Genomic DNA, 26,244 nt, shown 5'->3' with positions numbered 1-26,244 from the left:
TCACAGCAGATGGCAGAGGGCACCAGCGTCTTCCGAGTGATCGCAGTTGTGCACATTCCAGCGGATATGAGAGCAACGCAGGAGAGACGTTTCATCTCCTTTGCACTTGAGGTTGTCCAGAAAAATGTAACCTTTGCCCTGGCCGTACTGAGCTTCTCCAAAGGCCGCTAAGGCACCTCCACAGCCAAGCTGCCGACATACCACTTTCACGTCCTTGAGATCCCAGGCATCGTCACACACCGTCCCCCACTGAGACAGGTAAAAGATCTCCACCCGGCCTTCACAGCGATGGCTGCCATTGACCAGTCGCAGAAAACCTAAACATTGGAATAGGAATAGGAAGAATAGGAATAGGAATATTAGGAATAGAAATAATAGGAATAGGAATAATAGGAATAGGAATAGGAATAGGCAGAATAGGAATAGGAATAATAGGAATAGGAATAGGAATAGGAATAGGAATAGGAATAGGAATAATAGGAATAGAGATAATAGGAATAGGAATAATAGGAATAGAGATAATAGGAATAGGAATAGGAATAGGCAGAATAGGAATAGGAATAATAGGAATAGGAAGAATAGGAATAGGAAGAATAGGAATAGGAAAAATAGGAATAGGAATAATAGGAATAGGAATAATAGGAATAGGAATAATAGGAATAGAGATAATAGGAATAGGAATAATAGGAATAGAGATAATAGGAATAGGAATAGGCAGAATAGGAATAATAGGAATAGGAATAGGAATAGGAAGAATAGGAATAGGAAGAATAGGAATAGGAATAGGAATAATAGGAATAGGAATAATAGGAATAGAAATAATAGGAATAGGAATAATAGGAATAGAGATAATAGGAATAGGAATAATAGGAATAGAGATAATAGGAATAGGAATAGGCAGAATAGGAATAATAGGAATAGGAATAGGAATAGGAATAGGAAGAATAGGCATAGGAAGAATAGGAATAGGAATAGGAATAATAGGAATAGGAATAGGAATAATAGGAATAGAAATAATAGGAATAGGAATAATAGGAATAGAGATAATAGGAATAGGCAGAATAGGAACAGGAATAATAGGAATAGGAATAATAGGAATAGGAATAGGAAGAATAGGAATTGGAAGAATAGGAATAGGAATAATAGGAATAGGAATAGGAAAAAATAGGAATAGGAATAATAGGAATAGGAATAATAGGAATAGAAATAATAGGAATAGGAATAGGAATAGGAATGGGTAGGGTAGAGTAAGGTAGGGTAGGGTAGGGTAGGGTAGAATAGAACAGAACAGAACAGAACAGAACAGAACAGAACAGAGTTGGAAGGGAAGTACACACATTTTGGGCACTTAGTCCAGAAAAGGTCAGCCATCACTGCTCTACACTATTTCTGACAGATGGCAGTCCATTCTCTTCTTGAAAGCCTCCAGTGATGAGGCTCCCACAACTTTCGAAGGAAACTTCTGTTCATTGGTTGATTGCTCTCACTGTCAGAAAGTCCCTCCTTATTTCTAGGTTGAATCTCTCCTCGGTCAGTTTCCATCCATTATTCCTTGTCTGGCCTTCGGGTGCTTTGGAAAATAGCTTGACCCCCTCCTATCTTTGAAAGCCCCTCAAGTATTGAAACACTGCTCTCATGTCTCCCTTGGTCCTTCTCTTCACTAGACTAGCCATGCCCAATTTGTCTTGAGTTTGACACCCCTGCTCTAAGGGAAGAGCAACACCCCAAGCTAAGAGCAGCTGGAAGTTTACATACCATCTTTGGGACGAGTGGTGGTTGAAGTTGTGGTAGCAAAAGTATCTTCTTGCAAGGAAGCCCCTGATTCTTCTGCACCTGGCATCCAGGAAAAAAAGGCACAGACTAGCAAATGCACACATGTTCAATTAGTCAATATTGAGATACAATATTCTTTGTTTTTAAGGGCATGTTTTAGCCCAGTCTTAACTAGGACTGGTGTCCAATGCATCTGCAGATATCTCCTCTGGGCCCTCTCATACTCCCACCTGGCCTGGCGTTCTTTTTTTTTGGAAAAAAAAACCCTTTTGATTCAAAAGTAACAATATTGGAAGCAGGCCAAGCAAATCAATAAACTCCAGCACCCCTCTGGTTTGCAAATTAGCCTCTGGTCTCTGCCCAAGTGCCCTAATCTTTCCCCACAAGTAAGAACAGGGAACGGCTGCAGCTGAGTGCTTTCTTCTATAGCCCACCGGCCCAGAAAAAAATAATCAAAGGTAAAATTGGAGCAACAGGAAATACTCTCAAGTAGAGGAGCTGCTTGGAGCAACTTAGCAGTTTTGCTTTGGTAAATGACAGTTTTTGTAACTGGCCATAGTACTCAAGAAAATGCTTTGGGGATCAGCAAAATGGAGTCCTCATAATATGGTCTGAAAATTTCACATATGCTAGATTTCCGGGAGAAATATCAACAACCTCAAACTCAACGTTAAGAAAACTAAGATCATGGCATCAGGCCCTCTCAATTCCTGGCAAATAGATGGGGAAGAAATGGAGGTAGTGACAGATTTTATTTTCCTGGGCTCCAAGATCACTGCAGCCAAGAAATTAAAAGAGGCTTGCTCCTGGGGAGGAAAGCTATGGCAAATCTAGACAGCATACGAAAAAGCAGAGACATCACCCTGCCAACAAAAGTGTGCATAGTCAAGGCTATGGTTTTCCCAGTTGCAATGCACGGCTGTGAAAGTTGGACCATAAGAAAGGCTGAGCGCCAAAGAATTGAAGCCTTTGAACTATGGTGCTGGAGAAGACTCCTGCGAGTCCCTTGGACTGCAAGGTGATCAAACCAGTCAGTCCTAGAGGAGATCAACCCTGACTGCTCTTTAGAAGGCCAGATCCTGAAGATGAAGCTCAAATGCTTTGGCCACCTAATGAGAAGGAAGGACTCCCTGGAGAAGAGCCTAATGCTGGGAAAGATTGAGGGCAAAAGAAGAAGGGGACGGCAGAGAATGAGGTGGCTGGATGGAGTCACTGAAGCAGTAAGCATGATCTTAAATGGATTCCAGAGGATGGTAGAGGACAGGAAGGCCTGGAGGAATGTTGTCCATGGGGTCATGATGGGTTAGACACAACTTTGCAACTAACAACAAGAAGATTAACCCACCCATGAACTGAGCCTTTACATTTTTTCTGAACAGCAAATTAAAGGCAGAACAAGAACATGCTTATTTTTCCAGAGAGAAAGCTGAAACGGGGTTTGCGATCCACTTCGTACATACAGACACTCAGTCACAAACACACCCATTTTGCAGGGAGTTGAGCAAAGAGTAAAGTATGCCTCCATACACTCTGCAATTTCACTCCTGAAGCAGCGAATGGGTGGGGTCAACCACGACGAACCTTGACCCTTGCATCTCTCTCACCTCTGCAGAGGACGCCAGCGTCTTCGTGATGCCCACAATTATGTTGCCCCCATCCCAGGTTAAAGCAGTCGGTCAGCTCACTCTCGGTGCCAATGCAATCCACGTTGTCCAGAAGGATGGGCCCACTGCCGTAGCCGAAGTAGCCCAGCACGGTAGCCCCAATGGCTGCGCCGCAGCCCAGTTGGCGGCATACAACCTGTGCGTTGGGGTAATCCCAGTCATCGTCACAAACGGTTCCCCAGAAGTCCCCATAAAGGACTTCCACGCGACCTTGGCAGCTGCTGTTCCCGTTCGCCAGGCGTATGCCGCCACCTGCTGGTCAGAGTGGGAGAAAGAAGAGACTGGAACGGACATCAAAAATGACGATCTTTAGAGTTGCAGTTAATTTGGAAATACCCGGGCAACAGCTTGAAATGTTGCTCCCCTATTCTTCCCAAAGACCCCTTCCCATCTCCCTTCTGGTCCCATAATCCAGAGCAAAACACATGCAGCTCACCCCGTTGCTTCCTGAGGCATGCATAAAGCAGAAGCACACACAGTCACAGTACGTTACTTCATTACATTGGGGGGGGGGGGAAGGATTGCGTCTCTTGACCACTGCTACCGTAAAGGAACTGGAAAGAGTTTCAGCAGCCCCGCTCAGTTCCCTTTCCTGGGTTTATTTATTCATATTATCAAAGCCAATCCCAGAATTCTCCCTGCACGGGTTTGTACTAGCTGTCATTCCAGCTGTTGCAAAAGAATTTGCTTTTGAGATTTCTTTCAAGGAAAGGGATTTTACTCATGCTTTCAACCTATTTACTTACTAGGTAGCGGAATTGTATTTTTCACTGTTTAAGAATCTCGTAAAGGTCTGCTGGGGGAGGGGGGGACAAAAAGACGACAGCTGTGACAACATGATTGAAACCCCACCCTTTTTAAACATCTGCTTGGCCCATAAAAATGGGAGAGAGCTTCATTTGTTATCTTAGAATCATACAATTAGAGCATTGGAAGGGACCTTGGGGATCTTTAAGCCCAACCCTCTGCCCAAAGGAGGAGTCCTCATATTAGAATAGAATAGAATAGAATAGAATAGAATAGAATAGAATAGAATAGAATAGAATAGCAGAGTTGGAAGGGACCTTGGAGGTCTTCTAGTTCAATCCCCTGCTTAGCAGGAAACCTACACCACTTCAGACAAATGGTTGTCCAATTTCTTCTTAAAAACGTCCAGTGTTGGAGAATTCACAACTTCTGTGAATCTCATCTTGATTTTCGCACGTCTCTAGGCTAAATGCAGGAGGTGCAAGGCCAAAGGTCCAGCTCAGAGGTCTTCAAACTTGGCAACTTTAAGACTTGTGGACTTCAACTCCCAGAATTCTCCAGCCAGCATAGCTGAAGTTGAAGTCCATAAGTCTTAAAGTTGCCAAATTTGAGGACCCCTGGTCAGTGGTAGGTTACAATGGGAACGCCCCAGTACAGGTGCCTGCCGGGAGCACCGGGTACAGTTCCGTTACAGTACTCCGGAGGGCCCACCCACCCGCCCTCCTTACCAGTATGTGAACTCTTCTGCGCATGTGCATGGAGCGTACGGGGCCTGTGTGACGCTCCGCCAATAGCTGGAGCATTGCGGAGGAGTCGCGGAGCATCACAGGTGGTAAGTACGCATGTGCGTGCTGTGCACGTTCATGTGGTGGATGCCAGGCCCCATTGCACCGTACCGGTTGCAACGGGATCCAGAACTCACCACTGCCCCTGGTCCAGCTCCTTGCAGTGGCTAACAAAACAAAAATGTATTGGCTGTAGGCACTGCTCAAAGATAGACTTCATTTGAGGAGTCCTTGGTGCTGCCTGAGCTTGGTTGCCCCAGGGGTGCTTTTTTTTCAAGAGGCAACTTAGAATTATTAGAATAGCAGAGTTGGAAGGGACCTTGGAGGTCTTCTAGTCCAACCCCCGGCTGAGGCAGAAAACCCTATACCGTTCCAGACAAATGGCTATCCAACATCTTAAAGACTTCCAGTGTTGGGGCATTCACAACTTCTGGAGGCAAGCTGTTCCACTGATTAATTGTTCTAACTGTCAGGAATTTTCTCCTCAGTTCTAAGTTGCTTCTCTCCTTGATTAGTTTCCACCCATTGCTTCTTGTCCTACCATCAAGTGCTTTGGAAAATAGTTTGACTCCCTCTTCTTTTTATATCTATTGCAGGGGTGGGTTTCAGGCGGTTTGCGGCGGATCCCACGAACTGGTTGGTCGGCGAACCTGGAAGTAAGTAACTTCCGTGAACGCCGAAGGATCCACCTGCCCGCCCGCGCTCCTTACCCGGTTTTGATAAGTTCTGCGCTTCCATGCATGCGCAGAACGCATACAGTGCCTGTGCGATCCTCCAGGAGCAGCTGGAGCATCGCACAGGCGCTAGTACGCATGCGTGCACTGCGCACGTGCACGAGGACACCGCCGGCCCCGTTCCAACCGAACCGGTTGGAACGGGGCGAGAAACCCACCCCTGATCTATTGCTATATTATAGCAATAGCACTTAGACTTACAGCCCCTCTCTAAGCGGTTTAAGAGTCAGCATGTTGCCCCTAACAATTTGGGTCCTCATTTTACCGACCTCAGAAGGATGGAAGGCTGAATCAACCTTGAGCTGGTGAGAATTGAACTGCCAAACTGCATTCAGTGAGCACAAGTAGCCTGCAGTACTGCATTCTAATGATTCTGCCACCACGGCTATCTTGGACAAATCATTATCCAGTCTTTTCTTGAAAACCTCCAGTGATGGACTATCCACAATTCTAAGAGATGTCCCACTGATTAAAAGGTCTCATTGTCAGGAATTCCCTCCTTATTGCCAGGTTGGATCTCCCTCTGACAAGCTTCCACTCCTTGCTTCTTGTTTTACTCTATCTTGTCTCCTATTCTTGTTCTACCTGTCTTGACTTTGTTAAGCTTTCCTTCCCCACCTGGGTCCCCTTGCTTTAATTCAGTCATCATGAGTGAATTCTTCCCCTTGGCTTGGGGGAAGAAAGTATTGGAGAACTTCTACTTTTCCAGGATGAATCACACACACACTTTTTGGGTTTTTGTCCAGAAATGTGAAAATTAAAAGGGACACTTATGTCTGATCAATACTATAATATTTGCATAGCATCCAGGACACGTTTCTTGGTATCAAGAGTATAAAAACTTACTTTTTTCCAACAGGAGAAGGGCTGAAGTCATCGCCATCTCAGTTTCAGAGGTGGACTGAATTTTATCCTCGGTGACTGCAAAGACATGCAATTGTGAGAGCATTCCCACCCTGATATCTATGTGAAATGAATGTTAGGAAGGTGGGCTATTCTCTGTTGTTTAAACTCAGTTTATAGAATCACAGAATTGGAAGAAAAAGATGATCTAATCTCTCATGTCAAAAAGAAAATCCACAACCACAGTAGCCTTCTAGCAGTGATGGGATTCAAATAGTTTAACAACCGGTTCTCTGCCCTAATGATTTCTTCTAACAACCAGTTCACCAAACTGCTCAGAAAGTTAACAACTGGTTGGCTGAATCCCACCACTGCCTTCTAGCCTCTGTTTAAAAACATACACTGAAGAAGTTCAGCCTGTGAGTAAGGCAGATGGATCCATGATCAAATACAAGGATATTATTAAAATCCTAATTTTCTTGAGTTTAATATCTTTCTCTGAGTTTAAATTGTTGGGCTACCTACCTACTGACAAGGGGGATTATTGAGTCCATTGATTATTACCTAAACAGATTAATACAATAAAACACATACTGTATCTCCCCTTAATGGTTGCGTCTCCAGACCCAGCATTCCCCATTTTCTTCAATCTTGCCCGCTTTCAAACTTGAGTTTCAAATCTCCTACCAGTTCAAGCCATCCAGTCTGGGCTCTTTCCATTTTTTCAATATTCTTATGAAATTAAGATGCCCAGAATGGAGTGGAGTTTGCAGGAGACAATTAATTTGCTTAATTGGTTCGTAACTCTCTGAGACTCCTTGCCAAGTTTTGCAGATACCGGCCTGTCAACTCTCCAAGCCACATAAGGTTTGTGACTGTAAATCCTCCCTTGAAAGACTTTGCTAGATGTGAATGAGCAGAATTCACAATAAATTAATAAAAGTCGGAACAAGGAGTTTGCTTCATGCTCTTGGGAAGCTAAGGTCAGAACAGGCTCACATTCCCTGCCCTCAAATTTTGTGATTTATAGAGAGTGAAATTATAGGCATGGCCCCTCTTACCTGTGACTGTATCGGTGAATGAATCTTTATAATCCTCTAATGCTAATGTAGTGATTGGCATAATGGTGGTTGTTGTCCCTAACCCTGTTGAGACACAATAATAAAAAAGGTTGGCCATGCCAAGTCAATGTGCCAGCAACACATTTCCAGCTTGTTGTCTGCTAAGGAGTTATTGCCATCACTCAATTTCCGCTGAACTATATTTTGGTCATTAAAATATTAAATGAAAAGCAATTGAAGGGTATTTCTAATAATTCTAAAAATAAGGAGATAGACAAAGAAGGTTGGTGTCCTTCAACCTAGCCTCTGGAAATCTTATAATAGATCTAATAATAGATGCATGCCAAACAAAATTATACAAATTAATTAACCCCATCTTAACCAGCAAATTTTGTGAATCCAGTTGTGTGATCAATGCCATGTGAATCCAGAAAACTGGGTTAATTGAATACACCTTTGCTAATTATGGGAAACTTTCTGGTGAGAACCTATCCAATGCCATTTCTATGCCTAGTTCAAGACCCACAGTTTTTTGACTTACAAACCTCTGGTTTGACATGACGAATGACTGCCGGGGAAGCCTTATCTAGATCTAACTAACTTCCTTACTAGTAAAAGAAGGTAGGAACCAAATATGAGTTCATTTCTATTGTTGTGTTCCATCCTGAGAATCTTCTTCCTTCAAAGGATGCCCTGGACAGGTTCTATGTTTTCATGTCCATCATATGTTAAAGCCTTTCAATTTTGCCAGACCAGGATTCTGCAAATAGGTACCCTCCAAATGAGTTGGAGATTGTCATCCCCAGAATTCCCAAACTGGCAAAGCCGAACTTAGTTTGTGTTTAGGGGTTTACTTATTTCAATTCATTCCCTGGGGAGTGAGTTGAAATAAAAATGGCAAAGGCCCCCAGCAGGGAGAAAGCTACTCTATAGCTTTAGTGTCTCATAGCTGCATTAGAACTAATTAGGAATTCTGTTTCCACACTGTTCCATGTTGGGTGAAGCAAAGGACATTTGAGCTTCTTTGAGCTTTCTCCTTACGCCAAAGCTGCACTCACATGTTATCTTAAAGAACAAAAAAAAAGCCCCCCTCCATCTACAATCACCCTGCACAATACCGACTTTTGGACCCTTGGCCTTGGGTATCTTTCTGGGACCTAGAGGAAGGGAGAGGAGTGGAGCAGCTCTCCCTCCTCCTTCATACCATCACTTTTATATCACACTAGCGCAGTGCTCCGCGGATTTTAATGAATGTGGTGTGTATGGTGTGCCTGTTTGATGTCTGTACCCACTTTTTTAATCTCATTATTGTTGTAGTTTTTGTGTTTTAATCGACTTATGTGGGGACTGTTTTGGTGAGTGGCTGTGTATGTATGTTAGGATTGGGATTATAACCTGGTACCTCCTCCACTGAGTGCGATTGCAGAAGTGGTAGGGGGGCCCAGGCCTACCTCCCACCCTAGTATGACTGATTCAAATCGCCTGCCAGAAGGAGCGGAGGCCGTGAGAGGGGAAATGGGGTCTACGGTTGCGGGGGTGGGCCGGAGCATTGCGGTCATTATGGGGAGGGGAAGGTACGATGGGAACTTCAGGGCTAGCAATTACCGGGAAAGGAGGGTCCGCTACATCTCAGCGATCCCCCCTTCCGGCCCTGTTAGTTCCACTCCAGGGCCAGATGGCGAGAATTGTCAGGGCCCTGGTCTCAGGCTGTTGTTGCTAAATGCCAGGTCTGTGGTTCATAAAGCTCCCCTCGTCCGGGACCTAATAGTAGACGAGGGGGCAGACCTGGCATGTATTACTAAAACCTGGCTGGGCCCAGAGGGAGGGGTCCCCCTCACTGAAATGTGCCCAGAGGGATTTCAGGTGCTCCATCAGCCGCAACCGGGAGTGGCCGTCATTGTCCGAAGGTCATTAGTTCCTCTTGGATCCCTCCTCCAGAGCTTGTCAGGTGTGAGTCCTTGTTGTTGAAGTTGGACCTTGGGGGTCAAGTGGGCTTGCTGTTAACATACCTACCTCCCAACAGCATTGCAACAGCCCTCCCCTCACTCCTCGAGTCAGTAGCTGAGCTGGTGGTAGAGTTCCCCAGGCTTATGGTGCTGGGGGACTTCAACCTGCCTACGCTTGGTGAACGCTCTGATGGAGCATAGGAGTTCATGGCTTCCATGACAGCCATGGACTTGACCCAAGTAATCCGGGGTTCAACTCATTCAGCGGGTCACACACTTGACCTCGTATTCCTCTTGTAGCAGTGGAGGCGTGATCTAGAATTGAGGGGTACTAAGATCCTGCCCTTGTCATGGTCTGATCACTTCCTACTGAGGCTTGACTTTCGGAAACCAATCCCCCACTGTAGGGAGGAGGAACCGATTAGGTGGTTCCGCCCCAGATGCCTGATGGACCCTATGGGATTTCCGACGGCCCTTGGAGTGATACCTGACACTCTCGTCCACAGTCCGGTCGAGTCCTTAGTCTCTGCTTGGAATGCAGCGGCGACGGGGGCTCTAAACCGGATTGCGCCTTTGCGGCCTCTCCGAGGTAGCGGATCCAGGAGAGCTCCTTGGTTTACCGAGGAACTCCGGGAGATGAAGCGCCAAAAGAGACGTCTAGAGTGCCGCTGGAGGGCCAGTAAGTCTGAGTCAGACCAAGCACTGATGAGAGCCTATATCAGAGCCTATCTCGTGGCAATACGGGCGGCAAAATGTTCACATTTTGCCGCTCTTATTGCGTCCGCTGAATCGCGCCCAGCCGCCTTGTTTAGGATAACCCGCTCCCTCCTGAAAGGGAGGGATACGGATGAACCTTTGCAAGGTAGAGCTGAGGAATTTGTTCAGTATTTAACGGATAAAGTCGCTTGGATTCGGACAGACCTGGACTCCAATTGCACGGTACCAGCTGAGGTACCGGGGAAGGTCTTGAGCGGAGTTTATGGATTGAGTTTCAACTTGTCACGCCTGAGGAAGTGGACAAGGCCATGGGAGTGGTGAGTGCCTCCACTTGTATACTGGACCCATGCCCTTCCTGGCTGGTTTCGACCAGCAGGGAGGTAACACGCGGCTGGATCCAGATGATAATTAACACCTCTCTCCGGGAGGGATCCTTCCCGCTCCTCTTAAAGGATGCGATGCTGAGACCCCTCCTGAAGAAACCGTCTCTGGACCCAGTCATTTTGAGCAACTATCGTTTAGAACCGGTTCCAGCTCCCTCCCCCCGCCTGTCCACACATCATCAAGATGAAGAGCGAGAGGAGGAATTCTGGGAGTTGAAGTCAACAAGTCTTAAAGCTGTCAAGTTTGAACACCCCTGGGGGTTTTTTTTCTAAAGGGTTAGGGGTGCAAGGGTCTTGTAAATTGACAGCTTTAAGACTTGCGTGCTTCAAATGCCAGAGTTTCTGAGCCAACATTTTGGTTGCTAAGCAAGAGTGTTGTTAAGTGAGTTTCACCACATTTTGCAAATTGGCCACTCCTACTCGGTCACATGGCTGGCAAACCACTCCCACCCAGTCACATGGCCGGCAAGCCACTCCCACAAAGCAGACTACACTTACAGAAGAAGTTATAAAAAAATTTGAAACGCACCACTGGGGCTGGAGCACCGGAAACCTGAAGACCAGCTGGCCAGTGCGCATCCGTGCACTGGCCAGCTGGTCTTTGCGTGCACTTTGCGTGCACTTTGCGTGCACTTTGCGTGCACTTTGCGTGCACTTTGCGTGCACTTTGCGTGCACTTTGCGTGCACTTTGCGTGCACTTTGCGTGCACTTTGCGTGCACTTTGCGTGCACTTTGCGTGCACTTTGCGTGCACTGGAGTGCCAGAAACCCAAACACCAGCTGGCCGACATGCATGCACTTACCAGAAACCAGAAGACCAGCTGATGACAGCACGCGTGCCCACAAAGAGGTCTCCATGTGCCACCTCTGGCACGCGTGCCACAGGTTCGCCATCACGGGCCTAATGTCTCTACCCACCCCCACCCCCAAAAAAACATTTCAGTCAATGTCACCCTATTTTACTTTGAAATAGCGGTTTCAAAGTTGGAGTTTCCTGCTTCAAGGTCAGGTTACTTGTAGTACATTTACAAAAATCATTCAAAGAAGAGAACAGAATCTTCCAAGTTTGGCCCAGTTAACAATTTGCACACACCATATTCTATTCTATTCTATTCTATTCTATTCTATTCTACTCTACTCTACTCTACTCTACTCTACTCTACTCTACTCTACTCTACTCTACTCTACACTCTACTCTACTCTACTCTACTCTACTCTATTATATTATTATTCAAAATCCCTCTGGGAACTGCCTGTCTTGTCTAGATGGTTGAGGTCTCTTTTCCAACTTGCTCACCAGAGCAGATGACCCCAGCATCTTCATGGTGACCACAGTTGTGGATGCCCCAACCGAGGCTGAAACAGGCGGAGAGCTGTGGCTCATTTCCATCACAATTCACATTATCTAGGAGGATGCGCCCAGTGCCGTAGCCGAAGTAGGCATTGGTCCTGTAGGCCACCGCACGACCACAGTCCATCTGCTTGCACACCACGTTGGCATCGTGCAGCTCCCATTCATCATCACACACAGTGCCCCAGTTTCCTTTGTAGAATATCTCCACTCGGCCTTGGCAGGCGTTAGCCCCGTTCACCAGCCGGATTCTCCCATCACCTGTGGAGGAGACCAGAGGATCACCCAATCATCTGCCTTGCTCTGTTTGTCACTTTTGAGGGCAAGAATGAGTTCTTTTTATGGAAGAGGCAAAGATGCCTACTAAAAGGGGGGGGGGGGAACCAAGAAGACCTGGAAAAAAACACCTATAATTGAGGGCCCACTATTATGTAATGTTTCAATTCTCTCCACTGCCATGGTTGACTTTTTCTAAGAAAAAGAAACCAAACCAAAAAATAAAAGCCAGTAGCAGTGAATGGAAGACTTGATCATCAGAACTCTCTCGTCCCCTACTATAAAATTCCATGAACAAGGCAGAAAATTGCAATGGCTAGTGACAAGGCTGGCCTGCTATGGGTTTGCCCGGGTTTGGGAGAAGCCGTAGCTAACATTATGGCCAATTCAAAAAACCTCCAAATCCCACCCCTCGCTGGCCCCGCCCACCCTGCCCTGCCCCTTCCATCCCAAGGTAAGTGCAGTCCCTGCACGAAGGCTCAGGGAGGGGGGGAAACAAGCCTCCCGGAAGGCCTCCGGAGCCAGGGGGAGGCAGTTTTTGCCCTCCCAGAGGCTCAAGGAAAGCCTCTGGAGCCTGGGGAAGGTGAAAATGCCCTCCTCTCCACTGTGGTGCAGGAGGCCAACTAGGCCATGCCCACCCAGCAACCGGGCAGAGAACCCGTTGCTGAAATTATTGAAGCCCACCCCTGGCTATTGAGTACCTATAATAAAAAGTCATTATAGTTACCAGGCACTGCTCTATCTGAGCCTAAGTAAATATATCTGAAATAAATGAATACTTTCCCCTAGCTTCTATTTTCCTCCCTTTCAGATGCTGTCCACCATATGCTGTTTGTTAGATTATAAGGCCCTTGAGACAAATATCCTTTCCTTCCTTTCAAAAATAAATAAGCACGCCAGCTAAAGATGATTTCTTAAGTAAATCCAGAAAGCACTTACTTTTCTTATCTTTCAATGGGACTGTGGTTGTTTTGCTGGCAGGATCTTTTGCTGATTGTGTGGGTAGCAGTTCTATAAAGACAGAAAAAAAAATACGGATGCATGAAGATCAAGAAAACTATAGAATAATTATACCGACACCATGGTTGGGGGCCACACCTCCATTTCTTCTGTACATGCAAAGCCCTATAACTTCTATTCTATTTGCTAGCACTGATGATGTTACCTAGCTTGGTAATGAAATGTCTGCAAGAAAACCACCAAACTCAGAGAGCACCAACGATCCTACAACTTCCATTTTAAATTATAGTTGGTTGACTTGATGGATTTACACCGCCTTCCCAAACTTGTGCCTTTCAAATATATTTCAAGAACCCAGGGCTGTCTTAACAGCATTATGGGCCCCGGGCAAAGCAGTGTACTGGGGCCCCTATGACAACTACTCACAAACAGAGGTGGGTTTCAGAGAAGTTTACCACCGGTTCGCCCCACACGCACACCCTCGCTTTGTGAGTGTACATGTTTTCTGCGCATGCACTTTGCTTGTGCACGGGGCTTGCATGCATACACACAGCTTCGAAAACGTGGCTAAATAAGACGGCATAGAACTGGGGGGGGACGGGTGGGGGACGGGCACAGGTCACCACTACCGGTTCGCCTGAACTGGTCCAAACCGGCTGAATATCACCTTTGCTCACAGGAATAAAAATGTATTGTATTTTTCGGAGTATAAGACGCACCTTTTTCCCGCAAAAAAGAGGCTGAAAATCTGGGTCCGTCTTATACACTGAATACAGCATTTTTGGCCTCCTGAAACCCCACCCCCTTCACCAAAATGGCCATGCAGAGCCTTTAGGAGGCTTTCAGAGAGCTCCTGGGGGCTGGGGAGAGCACAAATGAGCAAAAAATGGGCTGTTTTTTGCTCAATTTTAACCCTCCCCAGCCCCCAGGAGCACTTTATAAGCCTCCTAAAGGATATCCATGCCCTTTTTTTGACAAAAAAAAACCAGGTCCATTTTCGCAAAAACGGGCTGTTTTTGGGAGGTTTGCAGAGTGCAAAAACTTTTTTTTCATTTGCCTCTTCAAAACCTTGGTGCGTCTTATACTCCTGTGCATCTTATACTCCGAAAAACATGGTGAATGGTCGATAAAGTTAAACATATATTTGCATGTTAGTATTAATTTTATATGATACAAGGTGCCTTGAAGGGCCAACATACACAAATTAGTATGGGGCCCCTATGCTCGTGGGGGCCCACGGGCAAGTGCCCATCAGGCCCATGCATTAAGACAGCCCTGCAAGAACCCCTAGTCAGTACATCTGAAAGACACCAGTTGGGGAAGATTGATGTAAAAAAAAAAAGTCAAAAAACTAAAAAGAAAAAGAAAGAAAGAAGCTCAACTCTATGCTCGCCTTAGAAATAGTATTTAAACTATAGGCAATGTTACTATTATTATTCTGGTGACATCCAGGCTTTTAATTGACATATCTGGTATTTCAGGGATACATAATGTGATGCTCATATCACATATTGCCTGGAGATACATCTCAAGGTGTCACCAGGTTCTCCACTTATCCCTTCCTCTCTGAAAAAAAAAATTATCTTGCTGTGGTCAATTCTCCAAAACAGATTACTAGTTATGGAAGGATTCTGCAATCTGAATTCCTTTCCTTGTCTGAAAATCTTACTTTGTAACCCACTTCCTCATCTTAAAATTTTCATCACTTCCTTCATCTCCCAGTTCATCCCTTTCTCTTTTCTCACTGACCTGTGCAGATCAGATGCTGTGCTTATAAAAGGGAGCCGAGCACATTATAGACTCTTAACTTAGTAGGCAGTGCTGTATTTGAGCCTGCCTTACTGCCACCTGGGTGGATGCACCCGTATGCCTTAAAGTCAGTTTTTGACTCTGGGAACTGGATGAGCCTCTGCCCTTTGCTTGGCAAGGTTTTTCAGAAATGGTTTGCCATTGTCTCCTTCCCAAGGCTGGGAGGAAGTGACTGTCCTCAGTCTCTTGTTTCTAGACCAGGGGTGTCAAACTCAAGGCCCGTGGGCCGGATTCAGCCCAGGTTGCTTCTGGTTCGGCCCGGATCAGGCAAACCAGTAGTAGCGGCGGTGGGAGGCTCCGCCCACCCACCCAGACATTTCTGCGTATGCACAGAAGCGTCATGTGCACGGGGGAGCACACCCAAATCGGTAGTAAAAAAATTGGCAACCCACCACTGATTCAGCCCATGGGGTGCTTAGATCTGGTCCACAGTGCTTCTGCTAGCAAAAATGGAGCTCGGAAGGGCTGTAGGCAATCCTCACGCGCTCCATTTTCACTGGCAGGGAGTTGTAGGAGGCCAGCGCAGCCACAAACAGAGCTCAGGAGACCGTTTTTGCTGGCAGAGAGCCTAGGCCACCATAGGCACCCCCAACCCGAGTGACGTCAAGCTGCACACTCCCCCCCCCCAGCCCCCTGAGGTCAAACACAACCCTGATGCGGCCCACAATGAAATCGAGTTTGACACCCCTGTTCTGGACTGAGGCCTTCCACCACTACACCAAACTGGCTCTCCTTAGCACCAAAACCAACCTTACCATTATGTTTCCTTCTCACAAGCACTAGCCTCAAGAATATTTGCTTGTAACAGTTATATTCACGACATCCGTGTTTCTCTCTACATGCAATGCGCCCAAGACATTGTGCTCCGTTCCCTCAAAAGATGCCTGCCCCATACTGTGCCACTGTCCTGATCAGTTTAGTCAGTTTAGTCTCTACTCAGAGGAGGTGTTTAAAAATGCTCTGAACATGGGATTCTCCTTTGCTTCTAAAGCTATTATTATTCAGCCATTCTTTTAATCAAAGCTTCCTCTTCTTTTACCTAATAATTGATGAAAGCCCAGACTGAACCAGCTGCACTTTGTTTAATGAGAAACATCAGAGGGAAAAACAGGAGACTGATGGCATCTTTTTCTGACTAACACATTTTTATTAAAAGGCATAAACTTGCCTGAGCTGCACCATATATCTTTGAACAACATTTTATACTTGGAAAATACTGTATGCTACCAAACTCTTCCTGATTCCTTAATGAGAATGCAAGTCCTAGTTTAAGCGTTCCATTTTAAGAGGGGCTCAGGGAAATATACAGCATTGGAACTAGGAGAGGGCAGAACAATTCTTGACTGAATTTGCACAATTGGGGAAATCACCAAACCTTTTGCTGGCAAAAGAGCCCAAAGCTGATAGCATCTGCTCTGAACTCTCTCTGCCACTTCCAGCCTTGAAATGAACAGAAGATTATCTGTTGAAGATCTGGTTAAAAGAAACAGACCAGGTTCATATAATACACCAGGGGTGTCCAAAAGTTCAGAACTTTAAGACTTGTGGACTTAGGCTGGGGAATTCTGGGAGTTGAAGTCCACAAGTCTTAAAGTTCCCAACTTTTGGACACCCCTGTAACACACTAAGCCAAAATGAAACCCACATTATGGCATAGTGGAATGTATGATGTTTCTGGCGGTGACTGGGGTACAGGTTAGTCCTCAACTTACAACCACGGTTTAGCGACTGTTTGAGGTAACTATGGCATTGAAAAAAGTGACTCAGGACTAACAGATTAACACAGTTAGAAGGGCCCTTGTACGTCATCTAATCCAATCCCCTACCCAAGCAGGAAACCTGACTCCAGGGGGTGTCAAACTTGATTTCATTGAGGGTTGTGTTTGACCTTGGGTGGCCGGGGTGGGCATGGCCAGCCTGATGTCACTTGTGTTGGGTGGGTGCCTGTGGTGACCCGAGCGCTCTGCCAGTGGAAACAGGCTCCCAAACTCCATTTTCAGATGCGGCGGCCTCCTGCAACCCTCTGGCAGCGAAAATGGAGCTCGCAAGGGCCATGCACGACCCTCACGAGTGCCATTTCTGCTGGCAGAGGCATTGCGGGCCGGTCCTTCGCTATTTCCAGGACAGCCCCGTGGGCCAGATCTAAGCACCACAATGGCTTCCCCATTGACTTTGCTTGTCAGAAGGTCTTAAAACATGACGTCTGCAACAGTCGTAAATAGGAACCAGTTGCTAAGCATCTGGGTTTTGGTCACATGACCATGGGGAGGCTGTAATGGTCTTAAGCAGGGGTGAAATCCTGCCCAGTTCGGCTGAACCAGTAGGGACGACTGTCGTTGGTTCTGCGAACCAGTAGTAAAAAAAAATGCTTCCGAGGATCGCATGGCTCAGCTGTGAGCTGTGCGATCGTCGGAAACTCCCCCCCCCCCCCCCGCATTTTAAAGCATTTTTTTCTTGCCGGTTCAGGTGAATAGACAGGTGGGGAAATGCTTTAAAAAGCAGGGGGGAAGTTTCCGACGATCGCACAGCTCACACCTGAACCATGCGATCCTCAGAAGCTTCCCCACACTTTTTAAAGCATTTCTTTCCTGCCTATTCGCCTGAACCGGCAGGAAAAAAAAATGCTTTAAAAAGTTACAAAAAGTTGGCCATTCCCACCCAGTCACATGACCCCCCCACCCCCCACCAAATCATACCCACAGAACCGGTGGCAAAATAAAATTAGATTTCACCACTGGTCGTAAGGGTGAAAGACGGCCATACATTGCTTTTTTCAGTGCCGTGGTAACTTTGAACGTTTATTAAATGAACTGTTGTAAGTCAAGCACTACCTGCATTCAGAACCATAATCTCCCAAAGCAGTGTTTCTCAACCTTGGCAACTTGAAGATGTCCGGACTTCAACTCCCAGAATTCCCCAGCCAGCTGGCTGGGGAATTCTGGGAGTTGAAGTCCAGACATCTTCAAGTTGCAAGGTTGAGAAACACTGTCCCAAAGGAAAGACACTTGAAATCTACCACACACGTTCAATCAATGAAACAAATCAATCGGGTTGGAAGGTCCACTTTGACACCAATCCCTTCCCCACCGCCACTGCAATCCATCAGGCCCAAACCTTTGTACCATTGCACATGACGGCCACATCTTCATAGTGGTAGCAGTTGTGGATGCCCCATCCATGGCTGCTGCACTCACTGAGGGCTGCCTCTCTTCCTTTACAGTCCACATTGTCTAGAAAAATGGGTCCTCGCCCTCTGCCAAAAGAAAGGGCGGGTGGCATGCCGATGGCATGGCTACAACCGAGTTGGCGGCACACCACGTTGGCATCCACAATGTCCCAGTCGTCGTCGCACACTGTGCCCCAGGTATTGTTGTAGAAGATCTCCACACGTCCCTGGCACCGGGTGCGTCCGTTGACCAGCCGTACCTCTGGAAGGAAGAGAGCAGAGCTACTGTCTTGAACAATTCAAGAAGAATGACTTCAGTGGGGGAGGAACAGCTGCATCGTGGCTGGTGAGCAGCTAAGGTAGGATCAGGCACATCAACCAGAGCTAATTTTATATATTGGGATTCTAAATCCAAAAGGTGCACTGGATGGGCATCAAGAAGTTACGCAGGGCCATGACAAAAATTGTATTTAATTTAAATAAACAATATATATATTTAAAGTCACAACCCCTGGTATGCCCAAATATGGGAGGAAGATCACTACTTCTGTTCTCTGTCCTTCGGCTCGTCACAAGAGACCATCCAGACAGAAACCCAATATTTTTTACTGTTGCCTTTTTATTACATTTGGATTGGATTGGATTGGGTTGTTTATTTATATGCCGCCCTTTTCCCTGGGGGGACTCAGGGCGGCTCACAATCAAAAGGAAGGGGGGGACAGACTTGTTATATTTGTGCTGATAAATAAATAAAGGGAGACTAGTATAGATCTATTTCAAGCTATTTAGCTCTCATCAGCTAGCCATACCCTTGCTGGGAATCGAACCTGTGCTGTATTGCCTCTTAGGCAGATGTGTTAACCATTGAGCTACAGAGCTTGACTCCTTATCAGTGAAGCCAGGGTGAAAGGTATATATTTAACTCCCCCAGGGGTTGTGACTTTAAATATATATATAAAGGCTGTATGTATGTTCCAGCATAACTCTGGAACACCTCAAGCAATTTCAACCAAAGTTGATACCCAGCAGTGGTGAGTTTCTAATTTTTTTCCTACATCTGGGCAGATGGGCAGAGCCTCCTGCCGCTGCTACTACTGGTTCATCTGATCCAGGTCAAACTGGGAGCAATCCACCTCTGGTACACAGACAAATTACCCCCTGGAAACAAATACTGGTGGGGTAAGACACCCCTGGTGTGTGTGTGAGTGTGTGTGTTCCAGCATAACTCTGGAATGCCTGGCCCATTAAGGAGAGCGAGCACAGCGTCCTAGAGCGGCAATTGTTTGTGATGTCAGTTCTTTCGCGGCTTCCTCTGGAAAGCCAACTGTGACATTTGCCCTCCAGTGGACCAATGGGGAAGCACCTGATGGATTTGGGGAAATGTGCCAGGGCAAGAAAGAGGAGCATATGGGAGGGGGGAGGGAGACGGTAGGTATGATGGTCATGGGAATAGGGGGAAGAAAGGCTCCTCTCAATGGCTCCCTGTCAGACAAATGCTTCGACATCTATAAATACCTGGGCAACGCCGAGTTATCAGCTAGTAATTAAAGCACAGGAACAAAATTCTACCATGGAACTTCCCAATCCCAAAATGGGCCACTCTGAATCTTATGAAAGTAGCTGGACACCAAAACAAATTTCAGGGTTGGAATATTCTGTGACAGGATATTTTGCCTACCCTATTTATGAAATGCAGTTGATATAATTATTCTCTGCATGCTGAAGATTTCCCCCTTTTGAGTCCATTCAACTAATAGTTCTACTGGGAGCATCTCATGGTTTTTTTGAGGCATCCATTCAAATCTTTTGGGATGGTCATTCAAGAATGTTAAGGGTCATATTGCACCCCGAGGCATTGTTGGGCTAAGGGGAAGTAGATCTGCTAAAATGAAAAGGTATTGGGAATATAGCTAGGGCCCATTAAAAGTTCAAATTCTTCTTGGACTCAACCCACCAAGGGAAAGAATTGGGGTGGCTGCTAGGTTTAGAGCCGTCAACCCCAAACTTTGTGGATCACTATTTCTTCAGGTGAACTATCAGACTTCCACAGACAGGATGTCTATGGAGATTCTCAATCATCCAGGTCATGGTTGTCCCAAAGGAGCTCTTTTCAAAAGGCAACTGGATTTTTGTGTTTTCTTTTTTTTCTTGAAGACATTTTGCTTCTCAATCCAAGAATCTTCTTCAGTTCTGGCTGAATGGTGGAGAATTCTCCACCATTCAGTCAGAACTTAAAAATATGCACCTCCATATAACAAAGTCTCACCTGGAATGGTCATCGGTGCAGCCCCAGTGCTGCCAGCTGCAAGAACAACAAAAACATAATATAAGTTCATGCAAATTCAATTATAGCCCCATTTCAAGGCACTGAACCTGGACACCCTTCTCCATCTGCTCTGCTGATTTTCACATGTGCTGAGACTTGCAACAGGCTGTATAAACATTTGTCTAAAATTTTCTAGCAAATCCTCCACCAAGCAGTCTACAAGCTTCTAATGACTCACATTCCAGAATCCCATTCCTGTAGGATGACAAGGAATTTTGGGACCTGTCATTCCCAACACAGTGGAAAGCAACAAAGATTGGGTTGGGACTTCTGGGAGCTGAAATCCACACATGTATGTATGTATGTATGTATGTATGTATGTATGTATGTATGTATATATGTATGTATATATGTATATATATATATATGCATATGCATACATATAGGTATGGATGTGTACATATATTGGAAAGGTAAGGTTCAGTGGTGGGATTCAGCCAGTTCGCATCTATTTGGGAGAACTGGTTGTTAACTTTCTAAGCAGTTTGGAGAACCGGTTGTTGGAAGAAATCTTGTTTTTTTCCCACTCTACAGGGCTAATCCTGTAAGGAAGGAAACATTCTGGTGTTGTTTCTAGCCTAATCTTTATTGCCCTGCGTACAGAAACTGCCTCTCCAGTTAACCCTTTTTACCATTGTAACAACTAAGGCGAAGTGCCCATCAACCTGAGTGATGTTGACTTGGCCACGCCCACATGATCATATGACCACCGAGCCCCACCTACCCAGCTGGTCATTAGGGCAGAGAACTGGTTGGTAAATTATTTGAATCCCACCACTGGTGAGGTCATATATATGGGTTCCACCACAAATGCGCGAATGACAAAAGCGCGCCTGACTAAACCGCGGTGACAAAACCGCGCCGACAAAACCACGCCGACGAATGAGCGCTGAAGCGCGCCGACAACAGCGCGCCGACAGAAGCGCGCTGTAACCCTAACCCTAAACCAAACCCTAAACCTAACCCTAAACCTAACCCTAAACCTAACCCTAAACCTAACCCTAAACTTTACCTTAACTTAAATCGCGCTTCTGTCGGCGCGCTTTTGTCGGCGTGCTGTTGTCGGCGCGCTTTTGACATCGCGGTTTTAGCACCGCGGTTTTGTCGGCGCGCTTTTGTCGTTCACGCATTTGTTGGGTCACGTATATATGTGGGAAAGGATGACCTTGAGGGAACTGTTCTTCGCATTTGAGGGAATACAAAGAACAATTGCAGGGATTGGGTATGTCTAGTCTACTGAAAAGAAGGGCCAGGGACAACATGATAGCAGTCTTCCAATATCTCAGGGGCAGCCACAAAGAAGAGGGGAAGTCAAGCTATTCTCCAAAGCACCCGAGGGCAGGACAGGAAGCAATGGGTGAAAACTAATCAAGGAGAGAAGCCACCTAGAACTAAGGAGAAATTTCCTGACAGTTAGAACAATTAATCATTGGAACAGCTTGCCTTTTAGAAGTTGTGAATGCTCCAGCAATAGAAGTTTTAAAGAAGAGGTTGGACAACCATTTGTTGGAAGTGGTGTAGGGTTTCCTGCTGAGCATAGAGTTTAGCTAGAAGACATCCAAGGTCCCCTCCAACTCTGTTAGTCTATTATTCCTAGAAAAGTCAGGATGGTGCTTACCATCATAAAATTGAAGCCCCCTCCTTTTATCTGCAGTTTAATAGATGAGCAGTTTTGATGGGGAGGTTGTGGAACCCACCGTGATTTTCTTGACCCCCATAGTATTTCTATTTCTAAGATACAATTGTCATCAAGTCTAGAAGGCCTCCAAGTAGGGTTTCCTGCTTGAGCAGGGGTTTGGACCAGAAGGCCTCCAAGGTGCCTTCCAACTCTGTTATTCTGCTGCATCTTGTCAAGTTTAAAAACAACAACAATGGACTACACAGTGATGGAGTTCAGAGGTTATTTAATGCTGGGATAGGCAATCTTTTCATGCTCAAGGACTAGGTTTATTATTGGGGGAGGGGGACTAAAAGCCAGAAAATGTGTGAGGCTAGGTCCTTGATGGGGAACCTGTGGCACATGTGCCAGAGGTAGAACACAGAGCCCTCTCTGTGGGCACTCATGGGGCAGCCAGCTTCTCTTCCAGGTTCCATCATGCGCATGGGCACCATCCAGCTGGTCTAGCATGCATGCACACCAGCAGGCTGCTCTCTTCCGGGTTCCAGTGCATTCATGTGCATGCATGCTCCAGAACCCAGAAGAGAGCAGCTGGCTGGGAGCATGCTTGTGACAAAACCCGGAAGAGCAGCTGGCCACCACGCAGGTGCGCACTGGCCAGTGCTCTCTTCTGGGTTCTGGTGCTCTGGCCTGTGTGCGCATGCACGCATTCCAATTTCAGCACTTGGTGCTGAAAAGGTTAACCATCACTGGGCTAAGTTTTCCAAAGATATATTAGGGTTGGTTTTTTTCCTCCTTTCTAACTGTGATATTCTTACTTTGGGGCTTATGCTAACTTTTTCAAGTTGTTTTTGATCTCAATATGGCAGGAAATTATGCTGTCATTTACAGCAACGATGGTCAGAGGCAGCTCTGTGGGCTGCAAAAAGGGAATTTAGGCAAACATTGATCACCTCTGGCCCAATGTCAAAACTGAGCAACACATTTTCCTCCAGTGTATTTATTTGGTTAATTTTTTAATCCCGCCTTTATTGCTTTTTTAAGTATCTCAAGGCAGCCAACACAACAATATTCTTCTACCCACAACAACACCTCTGGGAGCTGAGTTGGGCTCAGACGGAGTCACTGGCCCAAAGTCACCCAGTCAGCTTTCATGACTGAGGTAAGACTAGAACTCACAGTCTTCTGGTTGCGCTAAGCTCAAGAAAAACTGAATATGGTTGGAGAACAGCAGATGGGGTCTAATTCAAGGTTACTTTCTCAGTTACTAAAACTTCTTGCTATTAAGATAAGAGCAGCATTTTCTCCTCTATATTTTACCCAGGAAAAAGACTGCTCTCCCCCAGTCTTCCAAAGAGTTTTTTGGTGGATGGGAAGCAATAACATCTACATGGAGAAGAACCAAATACTGGCATACAATTGCATTTGATTCACCTTTGACCGGAATTTGGGGAAGCAAAGTCTATCATAGCTACAGAGCAGTAGGAGGATAAGGCTTCTGCACATCATCTGACAGTCATCCTCTTTCTAAGTCCTCATGATCTGCCCTACAGATACATCAAATGCTCAGTTTCCATCACCAAGCCTCAAACATTTGAGTTCTACCTTCTCTGGGGGAGAGAATTAGGTTTACGATTCTGTGCCTATTCAAGATCCTGAAACACAGATTAGATGCTTGAGATTTGCAGGCACATTTGCACGGTTAACTAACTTGGCCCAGTTCTAAATTTAGACGTTGCATTTGGGAATTTCCTATAAAAGTGGAAATGAAAATCTGTTTTCTAATCTTGAAAGCAACGAGAAAAGCAAGGGGATGAGAGGGAGGTCAACAATTTGAATTTGATTTCTTTTGGATGATCAGGTAGAACAAAGGCTCTGCTGTTGTTTACAAATACAATACAATATAATAGCAGAGTTAGAAGGGACCTTGGAGGTCTTCTAGTCCAACCCCCTACCTAGTCAGGAAACCCTATACCATTTCAGACAAATGGCTATCCAACATCTTCTTAAAGACTTCCAGTGTTGGGGCATTCACAACTTCTGGAGGCAAGCCGTTCCACTGATTAAGTGTTCTAACTGTCAGGAAATTTCTCCTCAGTTCTAAATTGCTTCTCTCCATGATTAGTTTCCACCCATTGCTTCTTGTTCTACCCTCAGGTGCTTTGGAGAATAGTTTATGAATAGAATATGGTATAACAGGGGGGCTTAAATGAAGGAGGACTAATCTAAGGCTTCAAAAATATTGTCCCAAAGGTGCTTTTTTGAAGAGGCAGCTGGACTTCTTTCGACTCCCCAATATCCACTCAGACCAATTGTCAGCAGCATCAACTTGGTCACCTACAACACTGCAAAACATCCAACCACCTTATTGGCTCCACTAATTGGCAATACCTCCCATCACATCAACAATTCACAGGATTTCACCACCAAGGTTTGGAAAAACTGGACCAGGATGAGACCATGGTTTCCTCTAATGTGACTTCCCTCTTCACATGCACTCCAACAACTGAAGCTGTCATGGTAGTAGTGAAGAAACGACGGCTACAAGATAGCACCTTAGGTGGCAGGACCAATCTCAGCCCAGATCACATATGTGCCATGCTGGACCTCTGCCTGACCACTGCCTATTTTAAATGCAATGAAAGTTATAAGAGAGTCTAGTTGCCTCTTGAAAAAAAGCACCTTTGGGATAACCATGACCTGGATGACTAAGAATCTCCATTTGATTCAAAAAGATGATTATCACGTAGGACAGAGGAGGAAAAAAGGATGTGGATTAAAGGACATGGAGACAAGGGAAGGACTTTTGCACATGCACTCCTTGGAGTGTTCACCTAACTGCACTGATTTGCTTACCATGATAAAAATCAGGCACAATTCATTTAACAACTACCTTGCTTAGCAATCAACAGAACAAGAGAGTTAGAAGGGACCTGGGAAGTCTTCTAGCCCAATCAACTGCTCAAGCAGGAAACCCTATACCAGTGATGGCGAACCTTTCCGGCACTGAGTGCCAAAGAGGTCGCATGGAAATGTCTTGCGCATGCGGGCACGCTTGTCGGGGCCACGCTTCAGAAAAGCCAAACCTCCGGGTTCTAGCACATATGCACATCCAATGATCAGCTGGCTGGCGTGCATGCACAGACAGGTTTTCAGCACTGCCACACACAAAGGGATTGCACCCAGAAAAGTCGAACTTCCGGGTTCCAGTGCGCATGCACACCTGACAATCAACTGGCCGGCGTACATGCGCATCCAGTTTTTGGCACTGCTTCACGGGCAAAGGACAGCAGATCGTCCAGGAAGACAAACAGGCAAGGCCGTGCGTGCCGGGCACCATGGCTCCGCATGCCACTTTCAGCATGCATGCCATAGGTTCACCCTCACGGCCCTATACCATTTCAAACAATTGGTTGCCCAATCTCTTCTTAAAAGCCTCCAGGGTTGGAGTATACACAGCTTCTGCAGGCAAGCTGCTTCACTGATTATTTGTTCTAACGGTTAGGAAATTTCTCCTTAGTTCTAAATTGCTTCTCTCCTTGATCAGTTTCCACCCATTGCTTCTTGTTCTGCCCGCAGGTGCCTTGGAGAATAGTTTGACTCCCTCTTCTTTGTGGCAACCCCTGAGATATTGGAACACTGCTATCATGTCTCCCCTAGTCCTTTTCATTAAACTAGACATACCCAGTTCCTGCAACCGTTCTTCATATGTTTTAGCCTCCAGTCCCCTAATCATCTTGGTTGCTCTTCTCTATATTCTTTCTAGAGTCTCAACATCTTTTTTTATATAGCGGCGACCAAAAATGGGTGCAATGTTCTGGAAATTCTGCTCTCAATCACGGTAATAAATCAAGGACTACTTGCATTTGTCCATTTATCATCATTTGTATGCTATCTAATTTCATAACTATGGATGGCATAATAAGAAGCAACGGAGGAGGAGGAGGACAAGGAGGGGATTACTCACCTGTTAGTAAAAGGAAGAAGAATGGAGCCAGTGTTGGCAGGCTCAGTAAGGCAGGTGGTACCCGGAGTCCTGGCTTTTGATCTTTCTTCCTGTAACCTGGCCAAGGTCCAAAGTTCAT

At 45.9% G+C, this 26,244-nt stretch overlaps 1 protein-coding gene across 1 annotated transcript; it reads right to left on the bottom strand.

The window, feature by feature from the left end:
* On the bottom strand, nucleotides 1–26,244 carry SSC4D (scavenger receptor cysteine rich family member with 4 domains). The gene is made up of 10 exons (XM_087719077.1): nucleotides 26,123–26,244; nucleotides 18,172–18,500; nucleotides 13,220–13,291; nucleotides 11,951–12,265; nucleotides 7,608–7,691; nucleotides 6,550–6,624; nucleotides 5,539–5,541; nucleotides 3,378–3,692; nucleotides 1,756–1,833; nucleotides 1–317 (listed from the first exon to the last, which is right to left on the bottom strand). The coding sequence occupies exons 1-10, from the start codon at nucleotides 26,242–26,244 to the stop codon at nucleotides 1–3; spliced, it is 1,710 nt and encodes a 569-aa protein (XP_087575203.1).

The sequence above is a fragment of the Thamnophis sirtalis genome, unplaced genomic scaffold (genome assembly GCF_051295495.1).
Source record: "Thamnophis sirtalis isolate CommonGarterSnake01/CBP01778 unplaced genomic scaffold, rThaSir2_p1.2 scaffold_6, whole genome shotgun sequence".
Classification (NCBI taxonomy): domain Eukaryota; kingdom Metazoa; phylum Chordata; class Lepidosauria; order Squamata; family Natricidae; genus Thamnophis; species Thamnophis sirtalis.
This window is presented reverse-complemented; position numbering and strand designations above follow the sequence as displayed.